General features: G+C 39.3%; 1 protein-coding gene across 9 annotated transcripts in view; it reads left to right on the top strand.

The window, feature by feature from the left end:
- The window catches only part of USP48 (ubiquitin specific peptidase 48), a gene marked incomplete at both ends in the record, with an annotated part of 71,250 nt that overhangs the window by 36,560 nt on the left and 12,448 nt on the right, over positions 1–22,242 (top strand). For 4 of the 9 annotated variants that reach the window (XM_084243860.1, XM_084243856.1, XM_084243852.1 and 1 more), the window contains 12 exons: positions 505–654; positions 4,739–4,936; positions 6,090–6,204; positions 7,426–7,556; positions 10,064–10,135; positions 14,364–14,488; positions 14,637–14,759; positions 15,268–15,329; positions 15,597–15,707; positions 16,973–17,103; positions 17,313–17,419; positions 20,956–21,060. In XM_084243860.1, coding sequence (XP_084099986.1) covers positions 505–654; positions 4,739–4,936; positions 6,090–6,204; positions 7,426–7,556; positions 10,064–10,135; positions 14,364–14,488; positions 14,637–14,759; positions 15,268–15,329; positions 15,597–15,707; positions 16,973–17,103; positions 17,313–17,419; positions 20,956–21,060 — 1,430 coding nt within the window. The remainder of the gene's footprint in view (positions 1–504; positions 655–4,738; positions 4,937–6,089; positions 6,205–7,425; positions 7,557–10,063; positions 10,136–14,363; positions 14,489–14,636; positions 14,760–15,267; positions 15,330–15,596; positions 15,708–16,972; positions 17,104–17,312; positions 17,420–20,955; positions 21,061–22,242) is intronic. The other 5 variants (XM_084243854.1, XM_084243853.1, XM_084243859.1 and 2 more) reach the window with 3 other exon arrangements.

The following is a 22,242-nucleotide window of genomic DNA, read 5'->3' as shown; positions in this document are numbered from 1 at the left end:
CCCCAGTGGTGCAGCGGGTTGAGTGCAGTGCTAAGAAGCTGTCCGCAGTCTCTGCAGCACAGGTTTGAGTCCCAGTAGGCCAGAGAGATTGTCACATGGCATGGCAGACCTCTCCTGTTTCGCCCACAGCTCCCCTCAGCAGTGTATTTCGGTCATCTGCCTGTACTGCTCCCCGCTCTGCCTCTGGTAAATCCTCTCACCCTCCCACACCTCTGGCCTGTACCCCAGTTCTTGTATGCATAAATAAATCTATTTTGAAGTGGTGTTTCTTAGCCATTTGATGGTTCCAATTGACTGATGATGCCATGGAAAGCCAGGTGGGGATAATCGCCTAGTTTTATTCTAGTGACCGTCTTCAATTTTTCTTCTGCTTTCAGGTTGGAGGTCTCTAACAGACCACACTAGGAAGATGCCATGAAATTCTTAGCCAGTATTGATATAATGCAGAGTTCAACATGGTTTTATGCCTTTGAAAAAGTTACTTTGTCTCTCTGTTTTGAATAGCTTTTCTGCAAGAGCTGGTTGAACGGGATAATTCCAAGTTTGAGGAATGGTGTATTGAAATGGCTGAGATGCGTAAGCAAAGTGTGGATAAAGGAAAAGCAAAACACGAAGAGGTTAAGGAGCTGTACCAAAGGTTACCTGCTGGAGCTGGTCTGTAAGATATTCTGGGACAGCACTGTTGCCATTAAGTGCCTTGTTTCTCTTATGTTCACAAATGTATATGAATAAATTTTCCCCCACCCATTCCGATAACCCACTAATGCCAACTTATGCACTATGAAATCACGATGTAAACAAACAATAACCTGATGTGTAGCATTCCAAATCAGTTTCATTATCATGTACTTTTTAAAATGGGAAGCTCTTAATAAATTATAAGGTTTAGGTCAGCACTCTGCATATATGACTCTTGTAGATTTTTCTATATAGTGAGATAATGACTTGTTCATAAAGTCCAATTGGGTTACTGTTGTGGAAGCAACATGCCAATTTCCTTGCATACTTTGTCATAACAGCACTTAATGCATTAATAGGCATATTTTATGTGAGTGCTCTTGATTATGATACTATTTTTTGATTCCAAATTTAATATCAAAAATTAAGACTAGGAAAGCTTTTTGCTGACCCCTGATTTTTTAAGAATTGTCCCACATACTCTAGCTCATCCCTTTATTGTATATATTTATTCAAGTTTTCTGAGTGCCTCAAAAAGGAAACTTCAACTTTTTAAGGCTGGCATGCCATTTGTTATAATATGTTGTCTTTGTCATTTCATAGACTTGAGTTCCCTATACCTGACTCCTACTAAAGAAGAGAGGCAATTTAATCATAATTTTAGAAAATAAATACTTAATTGTACTTGTGGCTTTGTCTTTTTGATATCTTAGTTTTCCATTACTGGTATAACTTCAAACATAAGATGAAGATAAATTGCTAAATATGTAAGAATAGCTGCTAAAAGTTCTGTCTGAAGTACTACTCAATTTGAATCTGACCTTTCTTTGTAACCTGTTATTACTCTGTCCCAAGGATTGGGATTTAAAATTAAGCTGACCTTACTTTTACTGGAAATGAACATATGATTCAAATCTGTAAATATTTTTCAAAGGCATTGGGACCTAGAAATTCATTTTCTGAACTTTATTCATTGTTTCCTGTGAGGAGGCGACTTAATGAGTCCAAAGTAAAATGCTATTTTGAACCACTCTTTAAGACTGCCTGGTTCAAAGGTGTTCTATCACTGCTTTTCTCAGCTATTTTCACTCAGTCTATACAAACATGTGCTGCTTCTTAGAATTTGTCTTTATATTACTTTTATTTTTTTTGTCTTTATAGTATTAATACTTTTACCCATTAGAGGTTTATGAGTTTTCCTACTTGAAGTGAATTTACATAATAGAAAGTCCTTGTTGTCCTGAAATGTTGTAGTATTTCAATGCTAGTGACCTGTTTTGTTTGCCAACAGAAGTCTTTTTGTTATACATTTTCTATATCTTATCCTTGTTTGTGACCATACTTTTTAAAGAAGGGTCGCTTAGTGTAAAATATAAGCCTCACTGTGAACATGAACCCTTTTGGCCCTTTTTCTTTAAATTAAGATAAATTACCTCGAATCTTAAATTATCTCTAGGTAAAGTATATTTGAAATATTTTTGATTCTATGATCTTTCTGGAACTAATATCTTCTCAAAAGAAAGTTCCTTGTTCAAAATCCAGGCATTTTAAAAATTCATAAAGCCAAAATGTGCATTCTCCTTTGCTTTTCTGGTTTGCCAAAAGTGCAGATTTTATACAGCTTATCTGCAACTTAATAATTATTTAGAGCACTTGATGCCATTTGGTAATTGATAACACATGCCTTTAGGAGGCTTCTGGATTATAAATAGCAGAAAATATCTCTGAGAACCTGCCAGGAGTCTTTCTCTTGTGCAGAAATATCTGTGGTGTAAAACTTTGCTACAAGCAGAATCTGCCTTAATTGTTGAGACTTGTGCTACATCCTGAAGTCAGGGCTGGTCTTATGATACATTGATGCAACTTTTTATAATGATGCAATTGGAAAAGGAAAGAAAGTTATTTCTTTGTCCTCAGTTCCTCTTCCTCCCCTAAGTCCCCATCACACTAAAACCGGCACCCCAAATCTGGAAAACTGGCTGAGTTAATAACTAACATATATCAGAACTAGAGTTATAGTCTCTGCTCTCTTCTTTCGATATAAATTGTACACAATACTTCTAATCATCCTGTCTCACATTCATTCGTATCAAATTACTCAAAACCAAAACAATAATCTTCCCTTGGGAAGATTTCTGTGGAACTCTAGTAGGGGATTGAAAAGTGCCCCCTTGAATTTGGTGCCTTTGAGTCACATCCATTGTTACATGGCTCAGGGTTACAGTCACCCTGAATTTGAGTGCCAACACAACCCCCCCTGGCATGGAGTCCTTTGAGCATTTGTAGTTTTCCTAGACTCCTGGTAAAGGTCAGGATTCTTAATGGCTTATTGTTTCGTTATCAATAGCAGGTGTTACCTGTTCAGCCCTCCCCAGCTGCCTGGGAGGCTAGGCCATCTGGGTGAATTAGCCTTGCACGTTACTGTGTGTCACAATCCTATTTCTCTTCGTTTGATAGCCTTGAAATTACAAAAAATAATTTAATCTACGTGACTGTCCTTATAGAAAGATTAGCGACGCTAGGATTTTTATTTTGCTCTTTTAGATAGGGATCATTTATCTTTGCATTCTTAAGATACCCACTGTAAACTGTCCCTGGCTGATTCAATTTAATGAATGGCAAATCTGGGAGGTATTTTGAATTTAATCATATCTTTATGTGTTGTAAAATGCCACAACCATGTTACCTATACTGAATCTTAAGGTTTCCTCTTTTATATATTGTGTGAATGTATAATTAACTTTTCTATATCTCTTTTCTTCCAAAAAGCTCAAAATGCTTCACATATCTTATCTTTAACATTCAACAACATCCCTGTGAGGTAGGTAGAAGGCAGGTATTATTACCTTCATTTTACAAATAAAAGACCTGAGCATAGAGAGTTTAAGTGACTTGCTCAAGTTCAGTGTCTTGGTGGCAGAAGTTGGATTAGACCTGGGCCTCAATTTGCAGCCCAGGAACTCCTCCTCTGCAGCTGCACTAAGCTGACCAAGCAGAAGGCTCTCATTTTATGATGTAAAAGTTATAGCACAAATAAGGGACTGATAATTTTAAAGTTTGTTTTTATAAAACTTGAAATGTCTACACTAAAGTTAAATGGGAGTTTTCTAGACTTGTATCTCTCAAGGAAGTGTAAAATTGGTCAAAATGGACTTTGAGTTGAATTGTCTATCCCTCAGATCTCATCAGAAGTAGTACGTAATACAAATAAATAAATTCAACCTCTGTATGTTTTCTTCTATGTTTTATGCTGGGACTCACTGGAGATCTTTGTAAGTAATCAAAGCTGGCCCTTTATCCTTAATTTTGGCTTTTTAGGGACTCTGGGACTCTGTTTTCCCAAACAAAGTCATTTTCAGGTGTCTGGTTTTTGCAGCTTCAAAATTAATAATTCACATCAGTGCGCTTCCTAAAATTTATTTCAAGTAGCTTTCTTACTTGAAATACCTAATGATGTGATTACTACATCATGATACGGATGTAGATGGGGAAATGAAATACCTTTTGCTCAATATCGGTATCATCATGGATGAAGAAAAGTTCAGTGGTTGAAACTCACTTGTAAAAGTACCATTACACCTGATGAGGTTAATGTCTAGCTTTAGAACCAATAAGGCTTCTTGCTTAAATCTCCAGATGTCTATCACATGTCAATGAAAAGTGTTTATGAAAGTAGTGGGGGATGAGGTTATGTGATTTGTGAGCCATCACGGAGCATGGCTTATAGTCCACAGCCATGGGTGTCCTGACCAAAGCTCTGCTCTGCTGTCAAGCAAGACACTTCTCTCTGTGGATACATCTTTTGTAGAATGTGGTTAATAATACCAGCCGATCTCATAGGGCACTGTGCAGACTTGTCCTGGTCGTGTATAGCTCCTTGACCTCAGAAGAGTGAGATCTAAATGGAGCTTTGTATGGTTCTCATCCAACGTCTTCCCCAAACAATGATTCTTTTGATTCTGTTAATTTTGGACAGAGTTTGCTTTGTGTTTTGAGGAAAATGAATGTATCAGTCACAAAGCTGTAAAAATACATAGTCTCTTTCCCTTACTTTCTTCAGAGCCATATGAATTTGTCTCTCTTGAGTGGCTACAAAAGTGGTTGGATGAATCAACACCTACCAAACCTATTGATAACCATGCCTGCCTATGTTCCCATGACAAACTTCATCCTGATAAAATATCGATTATGAAGAGAATATCTGAATATGCGGCTGACATTTTCTACAGTAGATACGGAGGAGGACCAAGACTAACTGGTAACTTGAGATGTCTTCTCTGTTTTCAAAGGAGTCCTGCTTTAAGTCATCATTATAGGACCTTTATGATCACTTGATCCAAATTATGGTAGACCAAATAAATGTTCCTTACACTTTGCAAGAAGGATTTGCTAAATATGGTGAAGTTAAATAACATTATATGTGGCATATTCATAATATTAGAAAAGAAACTGATAGCTGCTCACTGTTTCGCCCTCCTTGTCAAGTTAGACAAAATTAGGACACTTCTGAGACACCCATCTGGTGGCATTCTGTTACTTCACATAATACTCATCAAAATCCTTGATTCAGGTCCTTGCCCCTATTAAGTCCCTGCAAAGGTGACTTAACACATGAGATTTGTAGCTTGTAACAGCTTATGGATGGAGGCTGCCTGATTCTGCCTTGACTGTTGCACTATCCATGACCACCTAGTATCCACAGACTTTCATTCTGGTGGGCTTTCTTTGAAACAGCTCTCTTTTTAATGGGGGAAATGGCAATACAGCCCTCAACTTCCACCCCCAATCTATAGGTGAGTGTCTAATATATGAAATTGCATGACCACCCCTGCCATGTACTCTTCCCCCTAAATTAAGTGTTCTTTTTCTGAGTGCATGTAAGCTAGAACATACAAACACATTTTGTTACATTGCAGGCCTTTCCTACACATGTAGAGTTTTTGTTTTTGTTGTGGACTCACATTCTATGAACTCAGCAGCAAGTGGATCTTTTGCTGTCCCATGTGATGTACCTCCCAGAACTGTGTTGAGCCCTTGATTTTCTTTTCCCTGCTTTGAAGTGTTCCAGTATATAATACCTACATGAAGCTCTCAATTAACAACACATCTATAGTTATCAGATGATTTGTCAATCCCCTCATTTATGATCTTAGAAAATTTCCTTCTAAACCTTATTAAGTATCGAACCAATGGTATAGATTGTATCAGCATATTTATAGCATTTTGTTTCATTGTTCCTGCAGTTAACAATATTGTGTCTTGATAATAACCAAAAAAGTTAGGATATATACCAATTAGCTGTTTTGTCAGAATTTTTGACTTTGGTTTAGAATTCTTCTGTTTTATGAAGGTCTTACATTTCCTTACAGGATATCTGTATACGAACATGTCTTTTCATTCTCTTTCTCTAGTGAAAGCCCTGTGTAAGGAATGTGTAGTAGAACGTTGTCGCGTGTTGCGTTTGAAGAACCAACTAAATGAAGATTATAAAACTGTTAATAATCTGCTAAAAGCTACAGTTAAAGGGTATGTTAGCACTATATCGTTTATGATAAACTAAACTTCTTTAGAGGTAATAACCAAATAGTTTATTATATATATATATATGCAGTGTTTGCAGTTTTAGAGGAAAGGTTGATGAAGTGGATGATGGAGCCAGATTACATTTTTCAAAGGTTGCCATAGTGGCAGTGATAAAGTAAGCTGAGTCACATAGCTTTTGTCACTGTTGCATCATTAAAACGTAGAAGAGATGTGGGCCTGAGTCCGTCCATGTGAAGGCAGAGTGTTACCTTGTGAACTGGCATGGAATTACAGAAAGCATATATAGGGGGAGGTCCCCTTGGAGAAACTGATGTTAACAAATAGTATTCAGTGGAGCATCCTCGTCAGAAACATCTAGGGTACTTGGAGGATGGCCAGCCCTACTCCGTAGAGTACCTCCACTCTCAGGAACCAAGAGATTCAGATGGTTAATGGATGATAAATTATATCTGTGTTAAAGTTGAATACTTTCCAAAGTTTAATTTAGTTAACCATTGAGGTCACTCCTAATAGCCTAATGCATCCCTTAAGAGGGTGTGTGTTTGTCTACACATGGATGTATGTATGGAAGTGCCTATGTTTGTGCTTAACAGCACAGCTGTAAGTAGTTCAGCACAGCTGTAAGTAGTAAACAAGTGAAAGAAAAGTGGTCAGTTGATCATTGTGATTGACATGAATCTTAATGAGGGTTAGGAAAGGTAGGATAAGATTTAGGATGGAAAAAAATATTAAATAGCTTAAAAAATATGCACAGGACCTTCCTGCTAGCACAAGGGGTTAAGACACAGACTATGAAGCTATCCACAGCCACTGCAGCATGAGTTCGATCCCCGGCCAGGGACCTGCCCACCTGGCGCAGCAGACCTTTCCTGTCTCATCCGCTGCTCCCCTCAGCAGTGTATTTCAGTCTGCCTGCCTGTTTTGTTCCCCACTCTGTCTCTGGTGAATCCTCCCTCTCTCTCTCTCTCTCTCTCTCTCTCTCTCTCTCTCTCTCTCTCTCACACACACACACACACACACACACACACACACACACCTTTGGCCTGTACCCCAGTTCTTGTATGCAAAATAAAAAAAAGTCTTTAAAAAAAATATGCACAACAGAATTTGAATGTTTAATTCATTTTAGTTGTGACCTTTACAAGGAAGGAAGGGAGGCAGACAGCAGGAAACTTGGCTGATTTTACATTTTCTGTTCCACAGCAACGACGGGTTTTGGGTGGGAAAGTCCTCCTTGCGGAGTTGGCGCCAGCTTGCTCTTGAACAACTAGATGAGCAAGATGGGGAAGCGGACCAAAGCAATGGGAAGATGAACGGCAATACCTTGAATAAAGGTAATGTGTTAAAACTTTCGGTGGATGTGAATTATACCACATTAATTCCTATCCGTGTAATTTAAATGCATTTTTTATTAAACCTAAAGCTCTCCAGAATGTCTCAAAACAGTGAGAGATTTTGAGCCTAGCGCTCAGCAGCTCACAGGAGGGGTTCTTTGTAACTTGGTTTGCTTTGGGCTTAGGGTGTCTAGTTAATCTCAAGCAAAGGGAAATTAATTTGGCTTTTAAAGTTATCTTTAGATTTAAAATGGAAACCAGTGGCTTGATCAGTTGACTCACTCAGATACAAGATGTGATTCTTAAGTAAATGTTTCACTTTACTTTCCTGTCTATACTTGTTAGTATTTACATACATAAACAGTAAGTTCTCATGTCAGCAGTGTCTTAGAGACCGTGACTTTAAACATATGAATGGCTTATAACAAAAGCAGGTGTCCAATAATGTCACTTTGTTGTTTTGTTTTTTTCTTATCGATGTTATATTGAAGCAATGGTATTTCAGAATCTTTATATAATTTTTATTATCTTCATACTTACTGCCTTTTACTTTAAATAGTTTGTATCTCCTGCATTTATATATTTTATACATTTTAAATTTTTGGTGTGACTCTCCCCATGTAACTACCTTACTTTGTGAGGGGAAAAAAAATCAAAAAACCATTGTTAAAAAAAATTTAAAAACCATTGTTAGTTTTTTAAAATATTTATTTATTTATGCATACAAGAGCTGGGAAACAGCCAGAGGTGCAGGGCGTGAGAGGATTTACCACTGACAGAGTGGGGAGCAGAACAGGCAGATTGACTGAAATACAATGCTGAGGGGAACAGCAGGCAAGTCAGGAGAGGGCTGCTACGCCATGTGGGCAGCTCTCTGGCCAGGGATCAAACCGGTGCTGCAGTGGCTACGGATAGCTTCATAGGTTGTGTCAACCCCTGTGCACCACCAGGGAGGCCCCATTTATTAGTTTTAAGCTGTGATAGTAAATAATCAGATTTTCACATTTGGAGAGTTTATTTCCTTTTGGTTAAAATATTTTTATATAACTTAATGAACTTAACATTTAAATTTTTTTAACCTCATATGAAAACCATATTAGTGGTGTCATATGATCCAGTATACATTTAGTGTTCTTTTCTGCGTGACCCTTCATATTAAGTCAGGTTGGATGCCATGATAGAAAGTGCCTTGATGTTGGCCTCACTTGAAAATTTTTCATGCTGCCTTTATAGAGTAATATGCCTTCTCCCCCTTCCTTTGTTCAAAGGTCTTAAAAGCTTGAATCAGTTCATAAGTAACAAATGGGAGAGCCCTTTCATCAGCTATAATCATTGTCAGTGTGGCTTTCCAGAATGGCACCCATACAGGCGTAATTCAGTGCGGTACATGAGAAACACTTCTTTTTATTTAGTGACTGCATTTGATTGTGCAAATGCATAACTTTAATGAATCAGTTGCAGTATTTTATAGTTTTACTAATAGAAACAAATGCATTGAGCTTCCTTATATGTCCTTACCCTACATCTTTGCATATTTTTCTTTCTGAGAAATAAATCCCTAAAAGTTAATGGATTAGTGGACTATACCAATTTATAATTGTCACATGCACTACACCATGGTATTATTCCTCCAGAAATTATATTTGGGGCTTGTTTCGATATGCTTTTGTAAATATGAAGTGTACATGAGTCACTAAATTTTGTTAGTGTGATATATGAAAAATGAGTTGCCAGTTTCAAGGCTTACATTTTAAAAATAATCTTTGAGTTTGACCACTGTCATTTATTTAGGAAGTTTCTTGTATTTGTGTATGACAGTAAAAAAGAAAGACAGTGGAGACAGAGAGGAGACAGTTCCCTGATCATGTCCTTCCTCTGTCCGTTTCTTTATTTGGACTTTGTAATGATTAGTAAATATTTATAGATAATAAGTGCATTAAAAATTGTGTACTTAACCAGGAAACCATAGATAACTATTTTAATCTGGTAATTAAGCCATCTTTTATTTGATCATGTTCATGGTATACCCAACTACAAATTGGCAGTGATACAGTGTAGACAACTAAGAAAAGTAGATATAGGAAGATAAATGTTCATAGGAAAACTAAGTTCTTATTATATGTTTAACGTTAAATATTAAGTCCTTACTTCATTTGCTTCTAAAGCTTTTTGTTCAACTCCTAAAAAGAACAGGTAAGTGAAAATGAACAATGCTCTCAATGCCTTGACTAGAATTAATGAGAGGATATGTAAATTATTTTTAATTTGAAAAAAAGATACTTTTTCTCGCATGACCTAAATCTTTAAAACTACCATTCAGATATTTTTCTTTCCTTTTAAGGAAAAGAACTATAACAGCAGAAGAACTGTGTAGGAATCACTTGGTTTTAATTTTTAGAATGTCTTAAAGTTTTCTTTGTTCCAAATTGTGCAGAGTAGTATCTCTGCTACTTTAAACATTAACTACAGCTGCCAGAGAAATTATTACCTATATTTCTTTTGATCAGATGAATCAAAGGAAGAAAGGAAAGAAGAGGAGGAGGAACTAAATTTTAACGAAGACATTCTCTGTCCACATGGTAAGCTACGAATGTGAATCTTCCCTTGTTTGTTTGATTTAGCATTTGCTTTCTTGTACTTTCTCTTTAGGGATTAGGCCCTGAAATGGTCACCTTTGTGGAATAACTGGTTTTCTCAATTTTACTGTTTTTTACCCATTTTAACTGTTAGCTTCTATTACCTGCTTTAAAAAAAAAAAAGATTTATATAAGCACTGGGCACAGTCAGAAGCGCAGGAGGGTGAGAGAATTCACCAGAGCCAGAGTGGGGAACAGAACAGGCAGACTAACAAAATGAACTGCTGAGGGGAGCAGCGGGCGGCAGGAGAGGTCTGCTGTGCCATGTGGGACCCTCCCGGCAGTCAGGGATTGAACCTGCGCTGCAGATGCTGCGGGCAGCTTTGCAGCCCAGGACTCAACCGCTGCACCAACAGGGAGGCCCTGCATACTATATACTCTTAACAATAATTTCCAAATCCTTATTAATCCTCCATATTTATGTATTTCTTACTAGGTCTTAGTGCTCATTTCTAATAAATGATTTTTTTTTTTATTATAAGAGACTCATGGCATGAGTCAGGATTTTCCATTCTGTTAGCACTCTTATTAGATGCTGAAAGTCAAATAATTGTCTACTTTTAATTATTTTTTTAAAAAAATTTATTTTTGTATACAAGAACTGGGGTCTAGCCATAGGTGCAGGGGTGAGAGGATTCACCAGAGACAGAGTGGGGAGCAGAAGAGGTAGATCTACTGAAATACACTACTAAGGGGAGCAGCAGGTAGAACAGGAGAGGTGTACTGCGTGTGCCATGTGGATTAACTCCCTGACCAGGTATTGAACTCAGGATGCTTTGGAGGGCTGTTGTGGTGGGAGACTTAGCACTGAGACTTAACCCCTAGGCCACCAGGGAGCAGGGAGGCCCCTAGTTGTCTATTTTTAAAGCCCGTGCAAACCTACCCTGCCCCGTTTTTTAAAACTCTATCCTGAGTAAAACTGTACCCTGAGAATTTGGGGTGTCTGATCAGTGCTCTTAATCCACATCTGTGCATTTCTTGTGAAAATAGTGCTAACTCAGAGTTCTTGTTGCTCTGATTTGGTGCTTACATCATTTGGTTCGTTATGAACCATTGAATAATGTCTGAGACTTAACCACACATACTAGTGCTTTTATATCCTTGATCACACTAGTGATAATCATTGTCACTTGAGGGTCCTTGTGTCAGTGCCAGACATTATCTCACATCATTCTATCTTACCAGCCCTGTTGTATTTTCATTTGCTGGCCATACAACTGGGAAGGGGGTTTCATGTTTGGATGCAGACTCAGATCTCTGGATCCCAAGTACACCTGTCCTTCCCATCACATAACCCTGCCTCCAAGTTCATCTGCCCTGTGCTAGTGGTACACAGTAGGCACTCAATGGAAGAGAAGACATGACCTTCTGAAAGGTAAACAGGTTGAGTCAACCTGGAAGGTGAAATGAGGAGCCAAATGTAGATTTTTTTCTCTTGTGCTTTCATAACAACACTTTTACTTTACCTTCACAGCAAGGTGTGGGCGTAGGATCATTTCAAAAGTTCAGAAGCCTGTAGAAAAATTCTAAGTTAGATGCTTGTTGTGCCACCCAGCTGGTTGAAACAGTGTCAGAGTGCTGGTTGTCATCTTAATCATGTAGCTTGCTGGCTTTAGCTCTATCCTCCCACTTCCCATCTCCTCCTGTCATTTCCCTACTACAGTTTTGACCAGAAGCCATAACAGAACTGAATGCGATTTCAGGACTCATCCTGCACTTCTCAGTCTCTAAGTAATTGTACAATAAGAGCTAATTTTTTTTCTATGTCTTTAGTTTGAGTTGCAGCTTGGTGGCATTTTGGTGCCATGCCTTGTCATTTAGTATTTTAAGAGAATAATGCTCACTGTTGTTTTTGTGGATACCAGCTATTGGTTGTTGTATCCACGGGGTGCAGGATATTGGACCTCACTTAGAAACCCACTTGACTTCTTAGGCTTACATTAAAACTTGTTCCTAAGATGTGTTGATGGTGTTGTGATAGTGTCTGTGAATCCTATTTAAAAATGTGATGTGGGGGCCTCGTTGGTGGTGCAGGGGTTAAAGTCTCAGCACTGTCAAGCTATCGCCAGCCACTGCAGCATGAGTTCAATCCCTAGCCAAGGAGCTGACCCACATTGAGCAGCAGACCTCACCTGTCTCATCCGCTGCTCCCCACATCAGTGTATTTCGTAGATTCATCTGTTCTGCTTCCCACTCTGTCTCTGGTGAATCCTCTCTCCCCCTGCACCTCTGGCCTACACCTCAGTTCTTGTATGCATAAATAAATCTTGGGGAAAAAATGTGATGTGTAGTTTGTATTTCCTTCAGTCTCCTTTTCTGGACCAGATTTGGTTATACCACATACCTAGAGACGTTCCTGTTTTTTTAAAAAAAGAAAACAACCGCTCTCTTTCCAGCCTGTGGCTGTGCAGGTGTTTCTTTTCACCAGCCTTTTCCCTTCACAAAGCAGCAGCAGCAGCTCCTTCGGTGTCATTGTCTTGTGTCATTGTGTCTTCTCCTTTCCTTGTCCTAACAAACTTGTCCTTTCAAAATGTAAGAAAAGTGAAACAAGGAAAGCAGTTTAATTGCCTTGAGAGTCTTTCTTGGTCAGGTCCTAGAAATATACCTTAAACTTCTTTATGGCTGTTATATTTCATCATATAGACATACTAAGTTATGGTTTGATAATGAAGTTAATGCCTTACTCCTCCCCTCCCCCCAAAAAAAAAGTTTCCTAATTGTGTCTGAGGAGATGAGATAGGCATCATTGGAATAAGTTTTTGTAGTATTGAAGGAAATTGAAGTTAACAGCCTGTTTACAAAGTTAATTTTTATATCGTGGCCTATTTTCTCTGGTAATAGATTTATTAAAAAGCAAAGTAATCTTTTCTTGGTATTATTGAAAGCTCAAGAAGAGGTGAAAGGTAGAGGTTAAGATGTTTTATGAGCCTTTAGAATGGCGTTTGAATGAGACCAATCTGGGTTCACAGTCCATCTTCATTCACCAGCTGTGGTGACTGAGTATATTAATTTCTCTCATTTTCAGTTCATTATGTAAAACATGTAAAGCAAAGAATGTTGATACTGAATTTAAGAAGCCAGTGACTTTGATACCCTGACAGAAACAAACTTTGTGAGCGCAGAAATAAACGAATGACTTTCTTGGTAAAGATCCATGTTGGGGGCCTCCCCTGCTGGCGCAGGCAGTTGAGCACCGCTCTGTGAAGCTGTCCACAGCCTCTGCAGCACTGGTTTGTTCCTGGCCAGCCAGCCTGCGAGGGTCCCACATGGCACAGCAGACCTCTACTGTCGTGCCCGCTGCTCCCCTCAGCAGTGTATTTCAGCCAGTCTGCCTGTTCTGTTCCCCGCTCTGTCTCTTGTGAATCTTCTCACCCTCCCGCACATCTGGTCTGTACCCCAGTTGTTGTATAAATAAATAAATAAACCTTTAAAAAAAATTACATGTTGGTACATAAATGCAGTCCACTGATTTTCAGTTGGGAACAGCTGAAACAAGTCCTGGTCAGTGAGATGTAGATGTGTAAGCAGACATGAGGGGGCCTCTGCTGCCTCTGGGCATTCCTTGGCGAGACTACTAGTCTCATCCTCTTCCGGGTATTTAGACTCAGGATGGAGTGATGGGGTAGTACCGCATGACCTGGGTCTTGACTGGAGATTGCCTTTTGAGTGGAAAGTAGATTGCTTTACTCCATAACTCTGAGTCCATAATTTAAGAGAAGATGGTTGAGAAAGCTAGACACAACCTTGAAAATACATCTCAATTCAGGATGATTTCAGAAAAGTATCATATGCAAATGACAGAAAATAAAGTTCTCAGGGAATTGTAGTTTTAGCGTGTAGGTGAACGTGGAATGGGGTTAGATCATCCCTGCCATGGAATAGAGGTGCGGCAGCCTTGGATGCCCCCTTATTCTCTACACCCAGCAGATGGAAAATGAACGCCTCTAGATCCATACATTTGTTTTTATCTTGATTTTCTAACCATACGCCTAGGTTACGAATATAAAGAAGTGACTAAGTTCTTTAGAATTAAATAAATTTAAACTTAGTCTTTGGAAACTAAGGAAGGAGATCTTAATTTTAAATAATAGGAAATGGCTTTTGGGAGGCTGTATATTGGCTTTTTCTAAGGCTGGTTTTTTCATATGTAATTTTTTTTTTTTTAACTCAGGAGAGTTGTGCATATCTGAAAATGACAGAAGACTTGTTTCAAAAGAGGCTTGGAGCAAACTGCAGCAGTACTTCCCAAAGGCTCCTGAGTTTCCAAGTCACAAAGAATGCTGTTCACAGTGCAAGGTACTGAGTGCTGTTCTGACACCTCTGAGACCCCCGCCTCCCTAAGTTGTCTTCTCCACAGAGTTAACATTGTACTTATAATGGGGGTGTAGGGAGGGGGCAAGTCTGCTGTCAGCAGGAGATGGTTGATTGCTTCATTCTCTTTCAGATTTTAGAAAGAGAAGGGGAAGAAAATGAAGCCTTACATAAGATGATTGCAAATGAGCAAAAGACTTCTCTTCCGAATTTGTTCCAGGACAAAAACAGACCTTGTCTTAGTAACTGGCCAGAGGTATAATGATCTCCACAAAGTGTGGAATTTATCTTACCTTGCTAAGGCTCACGCCCAATTCTTGATAAACTGTTTCAGAACAGCCTAGAAGCTTCTCTTAATTCTCACTTGTTCAGCTTTCTCACGGGGGGGTTTGGTCTACCTTGCTATTTCTTGGTAGAGGGCCGTGTTTCCATTTTACATATAAAACTTGGAAAAGGAAAACCTTTCCCTAAAGGAAGAATATTTTCCCTATAGGTTAAGAATACAGTGAATCCTATAAATCAGAGACATTCTGCAGGGGAGGGGGAGGTGGAAGGATTGAGGTGGGGGTGGGAGGAGCACAAGGGACTATGGTGTTGGTGCAGGGGTGGTTGGTGGTGGGAATTCTGGGGGGACTACACCTGAGAAAAGAAAGCAAACACTGTAATAAAAAAGAATGAACAATGATGTAAAAAATGTATAATTTTTTTTAAAAAAGAATATAGTAAATCAGTAGTTAACTTTTATGTGTTTTTTTTCCTTCTAGGATACGGATGTCCTCTACATCGTGTCACAATTTTTTGTAGAAGAATGGAGAAAATTCGTTAGGTAGAAGCCAAAAATTTCCTATTTTCAAATTTTGGTTGGTTTGGGTATTTTTTAAGAATGTATGGACTCTAATTGTGGTACCTTTCTTAGTTACCTTTAGTAGCATATACTGGGAGTTGTCTGTTGAGTTAAATGAATATTCCTCAAACTCATTTTAGTACTGATAGCCTTTTAAATATTTCAATTTGAAGCTGATTATCTTGAAAGTATTCTTGTTAGCCATGCAGTGGTGAAGTAGACTGATCCCTCCTTGTTTCATCTGAGTAGGAAACCTGCGAGGTGTAGCCCTGTGTCATCGGTGGGAAATAGCGCTCTCCTGTGTCCCCACGGGGGACTCATGTTTACATTCGCTTCCATGACCAAAGAAGATTCTAAACTGTGAGTTTCTTCTCTTAGTGTAGTTTTTCTGCTTCTGATGATTAATAAGATATGTATAGGAGATTTCTTATCTGACATAAACATTCTATTTTAAGAACCTAGTTCTTTGCTGAACTGTGTTGTTCCTTTTATATCCACCACTAGACTAGCGTGAGCACGTGTCTTTATTAAAGAGAAAGCCTGTTTCTTCATAGAAGGCAGCAGGCTGCCTAAACCTGCTTTGCTCTTGGTTTCTTCTTCCTGGTGCCCCGATTTCTCCTTCCAGTCTGCTGGTTAGCAATACAGTGTGCTTGATGGATGTCTTTTCCAGAATCTTATAAGCAATAGGATAGGGTCTTGTGTATAGTTTTGCTTTTGCTTTTTTTTTTTTTCTTCTGCAGCCACCAAACTTCAGTAAGTAGAGGAGGTGGTGGAAGGCAGCATGGCACCAGAGCAGAGACACTGGGCCTGTCATCTGCAACTCTTAGGATCTTAAAATCAAAATTCTGTTCCATTCTCCAAGTACCTCAGGAGGCCTCATCTATGAAATTCACCCTGGTGGTGCCATTTTATGTTTCAAAATAATTTTTTTATAGCTATACCAAAGAAGATTGACTATCTCTGAGATTATCTGTAAAAGATGAAAACTGAAACAGAAAAGCTGGGACTAAGGGAAGAAAAATGGGACTAAGCTAAAGTTAGGGAATTTAGTGTTCATGTATTGAATCTTTCATGTCATTTAAGGAGACTTAGAGTTAATAGATGCTTTCTTTTAGATTCTTTTCCCATCTCTTTTGTCTCCCAATAAAACAGATGTATACCATTTATCAGCTTACAAGTTCAACATTTCAAATATAATCAAAGGTGTGGCCCCTTAGTACTTAAGCTTTTTCTCCCTTTCTCAAACACTTCCCTGTATTTGAGGTTTATCAGTCTCAGAAAGTATTCCTTTTACAAATAAACACACATGTGGTAGTGTTTTGCATATTTGTAACAACTTTTTATAAATAGCATCATACTATATCCTCTGCAACTAACTAGGTTTTATTCAATTTAGCCTTTTTGAGATGGTTTCTTGATTCATGTAACTCCAGTCCATTAAGTTTCACTGTCATTAAAGCATTTCTTTGTATGAGAAACTACTATTCACTTTTCGCAGTGATCTATCTGTTGCTCTAATTCCTTCATATTAAGTACTGGTTTTGATGATTTGGGTTTAGGAGACTAATGGATTATGTTCTTTTAATTTCCATGTGTCCTAAGGCATGTTGTGTTTTTTTGCACAGTATAGCTCTCATATGGCCCACTGAATGGCAAATGATTCAAAAGCTCTTTGTAGTGGATCATGTGATTAAAATCACGAGGACTGAAGTTGGAGATGTGAATCCTTCAGAAACTCAGTATATTTCTGAGCCTAGTAAGTTTTCTATCATGAATCACCTCATTATTTTCAATACTTATTTATTGTTAGTAAATAGATTTCCTTATTTTTGCATACAGCAGAGTGCAACAATTGGTGGAAAATAAAGAATAATGAAGACTCACTGCTAAATTTGATATATGCTTTTAGATCCTTGGTTCTTTGACAGTAATTCCCCAGCCATTTCTATTTTTACTTTTTTAAAGAACTCTGTCCGGAATGCAGAGAAGGCTTGCTGTGTCAGCAGCAGAGGGACCTGCGTGAATACGCTCAAGCCACCATCTATGTCCACAAAGTTGTGGATAATAAAAAGGTACTCGTCCCTCTTGTGGCCATGACTAGTAATGTTCAAGCCCACTTTTTAACTTGTTGGACATTCACTGAGGACTGATGGGGATCACATTTTTGTTTCCTAAGAGCTAACTCCATAGACAGATATTTACTGAATGTCTGCTGAGAGTGATCTTGGTGCTGGGTATATGTTAAAAAAGACAAATCTGCCCTCAAGAACGTTGTTGCCTAATGAGGAAGATCAAGAATAAACCAATAGGAGTTAAAGTCTCAGTGCTCTCAAGCTATCACCAGCCACTGCAACCTGAATTTGATCCCCTGCCAGGTTGCTAACCCACGTGGCACAGAAGACCTCCCATGTCTCCTCTGCTGCTCCCCTCAGCAGTGTATGTCAATGGATCCACCTGTTCTGTCCCCACTCTGTCTCTGATGAATCATCTCGCCACCCGCACCTCTGACTTACTCCCTAGTACTTGCATGCATAAATAAATAAAAAAATAAGCCTTTAAAAAACAGAATAAATGGATAAATTTATAAGATGATTTCATACAGGAAGATGTATTTGGAAGGAAATTGAGTAGGGTAAAGTGAAAGACTGACAGGTGGATGTGGAAGTATTTGATCAGGAAGAGAGATAGTCAAGGGTCAGTTTTGGCTTCCTGGACTGTACTCCGAGTATATATGGAGGCTTCCCCCATAGTGACAAGCAATTCTCGGCCACCAGTAGGATGTCCAAGAACTTAACTCCATTCTGAAGCTTACCGCCAGGAGATGGTGTCAGATTTCACAGGTTAAGGGTTTGCTCAGTCTCAAGTCCATTTTCCTCTTCCTCTTCAGATGTGAGTCACAAATCCCAGGTGGTTACCTGTGCTTCTGATTAACTGGCTATGAATCAGAGTTTCCCGGGATACCTTCCTCAGATTTGATATATTACAAAGGCTCCAACTCAGGAGTAGCCAAATGGAAGACATGCACAGGGCAAGGTCTGGGAAAATGTAGTTTCCATGCCCTCTCTGGCATGCCATTCTTCCCCTAAAATTCATCTGTTCACCAGGAAGCTCTCAAAACCCTCTCCTTTGGGAATTTTATGGAGGTTTCATTATACAGGCATGATTAACTCATTCACCATTGGCAATTGAACTCAAATTTCAACCCCTCTCCCCTCTTTGGAGGTCAGAGGGTGGGACTGGCAGCTCCAACCTTCTAATCAGGCTTGGTTCTCCCAGCAACCAGCCCTTATCTTTAGGTGCTTCCAGAATCACCTCATCAACAGAATGAGACACCTTTATCACTCTCTAAATTTAGGCAATTTCAAGTTTTAGGGAGCTCTTAGAAACTGTGGATAAAGACCAAGTACATATGAGAAGTATATTTTGATCAACTAAATGATCAATGGTATATTTTTCCTATAAATCACAGTATTGCAGGCTTCTTAAAGAAGTTGTTTTATCTGAGTATTAACTCTCTGGGGTCTAGGCAATTAGAATCTAAGGAAAAGGGTAAACCTAATATCCTCATGCAGTAGGGTAAATCATTGTGTCTAGGGTACTTCTGTCCGGCAGCACTCTGCAGTGATAGACATGTTCTGTATTTACCCAGTAAACTGGTAGCCACAAGCCACATGTGACTGTAAGGCACTTGGAATATGACTAAACTAACAATATTTTATTTAATTATTTTTGCAGAGAAAATCTGGGGTGTGGGCCAGAGGTGTGGGGGTGAGAGGACTCACCAGAGAAAGTGAGCAGAACAGGCAGATTACTGAAATACACTGCTAAGGCGGGGAGTATGGGGCGAGATAGGAGAGGTCTGCTAATGCCATATGTGGGTTAGCTCCCTGGCTGGGGATCAGACTCAGACCATATCAGTGATAGCAATGAGACTTAACCCCTGGCCACCTGGGAGGTCCTGAACTGGATTTTTAAGTTCTTTTCAATTTAAATAGTCACATGTGGCCACTGGTCGCATAGTAAACAGCACTGGTCTAGGGTGAATTATCTTCAAGGAGGGATAGTGATATGGAATGAGGAACCAAATTCTTTAATTTCAGTCAGAATTTGGGATTTTATTCTAAGTGAAAAGCACTGGAGAATTTCAGGTCTGGTCATGGTATTGTCTGATCTATGCTTTGAAAGGTCCCCCTGGTCATTGTGTTGGAATTGGTGAGGGCGGGCCTGCTAGGAATAAAAAGGCCAGTTAGAGGCCTTTCCTTCATTCACAAGGGTTCGTGAGGGTGAAAGGTTTGGGTAGGTTTACGGAGCAGAGCACTTATTATTCTCACCCAGATCTCTGGACATCTTGCTCATCTGTTTCCATGACTTTACAAGAGAAACATATGCAAATCACACTCTAAAAGTCTGGGGTATTGTGCCATGCAAGTCAAATTGAGGCCCTCTTTTCCTTCCTAATTTGCTGAGAAAATGAAGTTAGTCTCAATTTTTCCCCTAAGATTTTCTTCTTTATACCTATTAGGGCATGTATATATATTGCTATCTGTATAAAACAGTGTCCAGTTTGGTAGAATTTCATTATTTTGAGTGTAATGGGAGTATTTCATAGTACAAAAAGCACTTTCTTTTTAAGATTTATTTATTTGTTTGTTTTTTAAGCTTTATTTATTTATTTATACAAGCACTGGGTACAGTCAGAAGTGCGGGAGGGTGAGAGAATTCACCAGAGCCAGAGCGGGGAGCAGAGCAGGCAGAAGGACCGAAGTACACTGCTGAGGGGAGCAGAGGGCGGCAGGAAAGGTCTGCACACCATGTGGGGCCCTCGTCCGGTGGCCGCGGAGCAGCCTGGGATCAAACCAGCGCTGCAGAGGCTGCGGGCAGCTTTGCAACCCAGCACTCAACCGCTGCGCCACCAGGGAGGCCCACAAAAAGCACTTTCTCCACCCTTCACTTTCTCCTTCCTAATGAGCACTGAACTTCTTAAGAACTTGAAAATATGACAGTCAATGTCCCTGGAGAAATGTAGAACATGTTTGAAGTTCTGCAAAATAACATGTAAAAGCTCAGTAACTGGGCCTCCCTGGTGGCGCAGGGGTTGAGCGCTGGGTTGCGAAGCTGCCCGCAGCCTCTGCAGCGCCGGTTCAATCTCCGGCCACCGGGCGAGGGTCCCACATGGCGCGCAGACCTCTCCTGCCGCCCACTGCTCCCCTCAGCAGTGTACTTCATCAGTCTGCCTGTTCTGCTCTCCGCTCTGGCTCTGGTGAATTCTCTTACCCTCCCGTGCTTCTGACAGTATCCAGTGCTTGTACAAATAAATAAATAAATCTTTAAAAAAAAAAAAAAAGCTCAGTAACTTCTGTAGAGACTCTTTTACATGTATGGTCACCACACAAAATACAAGAATAAGTCATGGGGTAGAAACTACCTTCTTAAAATAACATACAACACAGACTAGCAGAGAGCCCTTAAGTCTTGATTCACTGTCCACCTGTTATCCCATCCTAGGGATGGGCGTCCCTCCTGTGGATATAAGCCCCCACTCACACAACATGCTTTTGCATTCCTTCCTAGGGTTTCACCCACTTTTCTCTTTTCCTGGTACATTCAGGTGATGAAGGATTCTGCTCCAGAGCTGAATGTGAGTAGTTCTGAAACAGAGGAGGATAAGGAAGAAGCTAAACCGGATGGAGAAAAAGATCCAGATTTTAATCAAGTACGTTTAGAAGCTGCTTTTCATTATTATACCTTCTGTCCTGAGATGTAGCCCTGGACACCTCTAGACCCTGTATGGGATGTTTGTTCTCACCTCCCTTTCTGTCTTTTTTCTTCTTAGTTTTGTGATGGCATGCTCATTGTCCTAATTTCTCACAAAAAGTTATGGGCTACATTATTCCTAAATTAATATATTTCTTGCTATTAAGTAAGAAAGCCTGAATTTTTAGCTGGTAGGGGAGACAGGACCCGTGTCTTGATTTGTTTCTTAGCAAGAAACATGGAGTCTTTAAGTATGAAAATAACCATTTAACTCAACTTTTCACTCATTAGACACAGTATGAATCATAGCTTTAACAGAGTTTCAGGCCGCTGAGGTGTTAGTCAGTGCTAGTAAGCATCAGCGTTAGCCTTTCATTTTCCATTGTATGGAATTTTAAACTGTTCTGTTAAAATTTCCAGATTTTTGTATGTTCTTTTATGATTTTGTACCTGTTAATTGTTGGTTTGATTATAGTCTGCATCTTCATAGTGATAGGGAGAAAAATTATCTAAAGGATGGCAAATAACATGGGAGCATCTTTAGTTAATGTATGGTAATAGTGAAGTTTCAGTTTCTCAGAAGACCACTGTGTTCCATGGCATTCCATTAAATATCTTAAAATTCATGCAGTTCTGCCTTAAAGCTTGTTTTTAACAAATGAGATAATTGTTTTCGTTCTATACTTGTGTAATACAGGGCAGTCAAATTGTGGTTAGCTTGCTCCCTGAAGGAGTAAGCGTGTTATAATGGCCATGTGCCGTCTCTGTTAGGAAGCAGAGATAATCTGGCTTGTTGGCCTGTCTGTACATACTGACACTGTTACTTCATTTTCAACAATGATTAAGAGTCTGAAAAAGCCCTCTTAACTTGAATCTTGATCTCCTGAGGTAAATGTTACTTGTAGTTTCCTGGCCGATACAAAGAGTTGTCAGCATTTGTTTTCCATGGCTTGTTGGATCTCATAAAATGTGAACTTTAAAACATCTATGAAAGAACTAAACCATGTACTTTGCGCACACCCTGCTGACAGCGATCATACTTGTATTTGAGTTGTCCTTCCATGTGTGTATTTTAGTCTGTCAGTATTGGAGGCCCCTTTTGCATCATTGTTAACCAAATCTGTACATTTTATGGGAATGC

This window comes from Talpa europaea, assembly GCF_964194135.1.
Source record: "Talpa europaea genome assembly, chromosome: 9".
Classification (NCBI taxonomy): domain Eukaryota; kingdom Metazoa; phylum Chordata; class Mammalia; order Eulipotyphla; family Talpidae; genus Talpa; species Talpa europaea.
The sequence above is the reverse complement of the archived record's forward strand: the minus strand, read 5'-3'. Positions and strand labels throughout refer to the sequence as shown.